The 6,000-nt window shown below is 40.0% G+C and overlaps 1 protein-coding gene across 1 annotated transcript in view; it reads left to right on the plus strand.

Moving 5' to 3' along the window:
• RNF144B (ring finger protein 144B) overlaps positions 1 to 2,731 on the plus strand; it is a 51,198-nt gene extending 48,467 nt beyond the window's left edge. Inside the window, exons 7-8 of the mRNA XM_072329332.1 lie at positions 1,700 to 1,789; positions 1,976 to 2,731. Of these exons, the coding sequence (XP_072185433.1) occupies positions 1,700 to 1,789; positions 1,976 to 2,116 (231 nt within the window). The 3' untranslated portion in view covers positions 2,117 to 2,731. The remainder of the gene's footprint in view (positions 1 to 1,699; positions 1,790 to 1,975) is intronic.
• The last annotated feature ends 3,269 nt before the right edge of the window (positions 2,732 to 6,000 follow it).

The following is a 6,000-nucleotide window of genomic DNA, read 5'->3' on the forward strand; positions in this document are numbered from 1 at the left end:
AAGCTCCATGCAAAGTTCTCCACCAATCTAGGAATTCTGGTTCTAGGAATAACTTGGCTTATTTCAGATGCTAATTCCATTCCTTTTTTTTTTTTTTTTTTATCCAGTGCTTTTATTTATTTCAACATTCTTTTTTTCATAAAGGATTGTAGCCATATCCAGAGATCCCATGGTAGTTCTCTGAGGGAAATGAGATGTACTGGTTACTTTCTGGAAGCTGATTACAGTATTACCTTTCTCCCGTGTCTCCTTTCAGTGCAGTAGCTACTAATATTTTGGTTGAGAGTAAGAGAGATAAATTCTTCTACCTTCTCCAACCACATGGTGTACAGCCTGTCCAAAAAGGGTATGGTACTGGGAAAAGACAGTTTCATGGGAAGACCTATTAAGAGCTCATATCAATTAGGTCTTCTTTACAAGTCCATCTCTAGTGCTGTGATCAATGAAGAGAATGATTTGTTAGTTGACTTGATAGTACAGCTGTTGGATTATGGATGTGGGTTATGTAATGCAAGCAGCTAGTTGTTTTGCAAATGATACCAGCTAGTTTCAGCTATTGTGGACCTCAATCTTTCTAACAGGATTAAGAGTACAAGAAGTAATTAACTCTGGTACATGAGTTTCTCTTTCTTGCACAGTCATTAGTAACAAATGTGGGAATGTGAAAGTAACTTTTCCAGCACATGAAATAAAATGTTGTAAGATGCACAGCTTTTCTTCTTTCTTGTACTCCACATACAGCAAACAATGAGACTTCCTCATTCTTCAATCTTTGTTTTCTCAGAATGCATGTTTAACTTAACATCATACCCTATTTTCAGATGTGGGAGTGCACTTTTTCAACATCTGTCTTCTGGCTTGCCTCAGAGTACATACAGTACACAGTGATTGCTTAACACCATGCTGAGCTGGAAGACCATCAGATTCTGAATTTCAGTGGAGATGTCCTCATTAAGTTTTAGCCTGTTCTAGAGGAAAAGGAAAAATGAACTGTAGCTACGTGGTTCAACTACAGTTTTTCTAAATGAGCAAGGTTACAGGAATGCCACGTTTAGATGTAGCTAACAGCTGCAGAGCAGAAGAGTAAGGCTGAAGAGTGAAAGAGGAGGCAGCATCATGTTACAGTGCAGCTGGCAAGGGGAGAGTGATGTGGAGCATTTGTCACATTCTGAATTAAAAGTGGATAATCTGTTATTGCTGGGCAAAGAATACAGAAATGGTCATTTCCTTTTTTTTTTTTTTTTTTTTTCTTTTTTTCTTTTCATAATTATTTTCTTGTTAAGCCCGTGAAGAAAATGACCACAAAGTGCAGGGATAGCAGAACAGAAGGTGGAAGTATCTCAGAAGATAATACCTGAGATTGCAAACTTCCTGAAATATCTTCTTTAGAAGCCTCTTTAGCATCACCAAATAACAGACTAGGCAGCTGTGCAACAAGTGCAGTGCATATACTTAATATTTTTTAAAAGCATGTAAAGGGAAGGAGCTGTACAATAGCTTGGGTCCTAAATGTGTTGCACTGTTTGGAACAGCAAGATGTTTCTGTGGATGAATATTTGGAAGACAGATGAATTTGCGTGTCAGCAGCTGGTAGTTTCATGGCAGTGTCAGTAAAGTTGTATTTCCAGGCCAGTTCCCAGACTGTAACCTCCCCTTAACAGCTTCTTCTTCTTTTTTTATTGTTTGTTTTTGTTTTTAGAATGACATCTTCTTAAGGCATTACGACAAAGGCCCTTGCAGAAACAAGCTAGGCCACTCGCGTGCTTCGGTGATGTGGAACAGGACACAGGTGTGTTCCTAGTCAGCTAAGCAGAACAATCATGCATGTGTGAAGCAAAGAGATTTTACCCTTCAGCAAAGAACCAAGATTGCTTTCATGCTTTCATTTTTTTATCTTATTCTGTGCTTATGCATGCACATGCATTTTATTTTTCAGGTTACCTAAATATGTGCTTTTCCCCACTGTGTCTTGCAGGTTGTAGGGATCCTCGTTGGACTAGGTATCATAGCATTGGTGACCTCTCCCTTGCTGCTTGTGGCATCTCCATGCATCATCTGCTGCATTTGCAAATCTTGCCGAAGCAAAAAGAAAAAGCACAGCCTACCTACAACCTAAAAGTCTGTGTCAGTTTGAGCTTGTATCTGTACAGTATGCATTTGTGAGAAAGCACAATGGTTGGATTTTGGTGCCATACCTATCAAATAATGCTCCCCTTTTTTCTTTTTTTTTCGGTCAATTTTTGGGATAAGTGCCTATTCTTTACAGGCTACTCTATCGGTAGCAAGTCACAGAGTGGAAAAAGCCTAGATAATTGTACAGTACATATGGCGTAGGTTTTGCTTTCAAAAAGAAAAACATAATACTGTTCAGTAGTTCATACACTCAAATATGGGCCACCTCTTGAGGCTGCTAGAACTTTACCACCTTCTTTCAGCCACATGTGAATCAATTCTGCAGTATTTATCTGCTTTTACAGGCCCAGTTGTTACTGTCACGTTTTCTGTTGGTTCTTGGTGAAAGTCTCCAAATGTTTTGAGTACATTTTAAAAGGGGAAGCGGGGAGGCTTGACGTTCTTCTGTCTGCCAACTCATCCCATTAGAGGTAACAAGCTGTTAAAAAAATTTGACAGTTTTCTTTCAACTGGCAACCATGGCATTTCTTTCAGCGCTGAAATCTGCACTGATTCCAGTGACAATTAAAAACCAGCAAAACTATTTTGAAGACGGAGCTGTCTTTTAAGAGGCTGGACTAGCCTGAGAAAGCTGTATTTATTTCAGATCAGACATGCCGTATCTATTTTGAAATATTAGGAGTATGTATATTCCCCTGCCACTGGGCGTGCCTTTTGTCAGTAACATGGGTATAAACTCCACCATGAATCTAATAATTTAAGAAAGGCAGTGACACAGCTCCTATTCTGTGCAGTACTGGGATCTTGGTTGTGTGTGTATACAGTGACCTCAAGTCTGTGGATGTACCAAGTGCATAATGAATGATTTATTTTCTAGGTAGTCAGTATATTTTTTCAACAGCTTACATGGGATTGCATCAAGAACCTTGTGATGTTACTCAAAACAGAGTAAGCAAAACCCTATCTTGGACCTTCTGGACCTGCTGATGTAAATACTTGAGAAATGCTGTGTAACTATCAATCCACAGGTGGATATTTCTTCTATCCTGCACAAAGTTAACAAACTGTACATATCATTTTTAGTTATTCTGAATCTGTCATTTAATACAGCCTTCATTTTCATTTGGTGCCTCACCGTCAAACTGATCGAGACCTTACTATCAGTTACACCTATATAAATTCACTGAAACCTCCCTGAAGAGCTGAAGTTATTTCAGGCTCACTCAGGAGTAGCTGAGATCAGATTCTGCTCCCCCGAGTTTATTTCCTTAATGGCTGGTGCTCTTCATAACCCTGGCCAGCGGCGGCTTTTGTTCTGGGCTCGCAGTACATTTTATATCTGTGGGAACTGATACGAGTTTGCACTATGTAATCAGTTGTAATTCCAAACCCCTTGTGATAAGGGCTGCAATATTTAAATGAGATGCTCGGCCTGAGCATTGTCTCAGGCTCTTCCTCCTCTTGTCTACCCTCCTGCATGTACACGGTGCAAGGCACCAGAAGAATGTTGCAAAGAGCATCTCTTCTGTTGCATTTGGCTGAACCTCAGGAACTTTGCCGTCTTGGCAGTTGTAAATGTGACCTTTCTTTGTTTAACGTCGCCCTCTGGTTCCTGTAACAGAAGTGGTAAATATTCTTATTTTAAGGAAGTGCAGTCTGTTGAGCAGACTAGCATGGACAAAGGCCTTAAATGATATTGTCTGTTTTACTTTTACATTGATTTATTTTATAAATGCTGTCTGTTTGTTTTTTTACCAGTGGCGGTGCTCGCCAGTTGGAAAGGCTGTATTTATTCTCCATCCATAGCCTCTAAAAGAAGCAGAAAGATAGTCAGTACATTTTAAATGTAAAGTGCAATGCAGGCAACTATGATTTATAATAAGCGGAGAATGTTTTTAATATGTTTTTTGTTTTTTTTGTTTCTCTCTTTTTTTTTTTTTTTTTTTAAGAATAGTGACGGTTGTGCTTGGGGGCAGTTATGGCATATTAAAGTATCCAGCCCTTGGCTTTGCACTACTTTTCTACCAATGTTTTTATGGCACTGCTGTCATTTTCAGCTTATTTATGAACTTGCGGTTAAGAGTCTTAATGTAAGAAAGCCTCAAGAACAAAGGTATAAGAGCTGTACAGTCTCACTGACCATAACCAGCATTGTGAAGTACTGATAACCTTTGCATGTTGAACTTTGTTGTTTTTTCGTTTTGTGGTCATATTTCTGCTAGCCAGTTTCTTTCTTTGCCCGTTTCCTCTTTCCCTTGCAGATGCTCAATGGAATGAATGTTTCTCCTGATTTTTCACTAATACTGCCCCATTAATGAAATTATCGAGTTCTTCCCTCTGTGAAAGGAATGCAACTGAGGGCAGTATCTTGCCTGGAAGACACAATCAGACATAAGTTGGCTGTTTACAGGTTCCACCTCTTTTAGCTCTTTAGGAACTATCTAAAGGTAATGAATACAGTCCTGTCCATAGAGTGGCAATTTGTTTTGATGATTTATAGGACAATATTTTATATAAGCTGCACACACATGCATAGCTATAAAGTCTAGGGAAGCAAGCCTATTCTCTTTATTTTTATAACCTTCTCAATCTGAGTGTAGGGTAACATCTTTCAGAGACTCCTACTAAAGAGCAGAGGTAAAATGTGCCTTTTCCACATTCAGTTTTTACTGCATGTGCCAGTTTAGATGTCTAGCGGGGTTACCAAAAGGAATTCAGTATCCAGGTGTTAGGACAATATAAGAGCCAGAATGCAAGTCCAGGCACCAAAGTAGCAGATTGATAGCAGTGGCCAGACTTTAATAAAAACCCACAAAAACTGGATAAAGAAACGTGAACTACAGGTGCACCTTTCTTTGGCTGCGTAGATGAAGCAAATTGACAAAGAACAAAGCTCTAGAAATACTTCCAAGCTTGATCTAGAAATCTTAGGAAGATTATTTTACTTAAAAGGCTTTGCACAGTGCATTGTGTATCCTCACTTTTTATTGTTTAGGGATTCCTGAGTATGTGCTTTAGGTTGAAAGTGACCTTGTTAGCTTATAAGGATTCACTGACTCAGCTGTGCAGAAGTTCTGGGAGCAGTAGGGCCCTTTCCCTTGTTTTTCCAGTATGTAAATATTTTGCACCAACTCATCACACTTACGAGGTTTCCAAAGAACTATATTAGCAAGAGACTTTTTACAGTGTTTTTTTCTTTCTTTCAAAAAACATAAATTATAAGAGAAATCATAGAATTGTAGAATGGTTTTTGTTGGAGGGGACTTTAAAGTTCATCTAGTTCCAACCACAGGCAGGGTTATCAGTCACCAGCTCAGGCTGCCAATGACCCATTCAACCTGGTCTTGAATGCCTCTAGGGATGGGGTACGCACAGCTTCTCTGGGCAGCCTATGCCAGTGCCTCACCACCCTCTGAGAAAAGAATTTCTTCCTAACATCTAGCCTAAATCTCCCCTCTTTTAGTTAAACACCATTCTCCCTTGTTTTATCACTGTCAAACCATGTAAAAAAGTTGGTCCCCCTCCTGCTTGTAAGCTCCTTCCAAGTACTGGAAAGCTGCAGTGATGTCTCCCTGGAGCCTTCTCTTCTCCCAACTAAATAAGCTCAACTCTTTCAACTTTTCTTCATAAGAGAGGTGCTCCAGCCCCTCCGATCATTTTCACGGCCCTCCTCTGGGCTTACTCCAGCAGCTCTCTCTCTCTTTTGCTGGGATCCTCAGGCTTGGACACAGTACTCCAGATAGGGACTCACAAGGACCAAGAAGGTGGGAGAATCACCTCCCTTTCCCTTATTCCACCACTCTTTTGGTGCAGCCCAGGATATAGCTGGCCTTCTAAGCTGCAAGGGCACACTGCTGGCTCATATCC

This window comes from Excalfactoria chinensis, chromosome 2, assembly GCF_039878825.1.
Source record: "Excalfactoria chinensis isolate bCotChi1 chromosome 2, bCotChi1.hap2, whole genome shotgun sequence".
NCBI lineage: Eukaryota > Metazoa > Chordata > Aves > Galliformes > Phasianidae > Excalfactoria > Excalfactoria chinensis.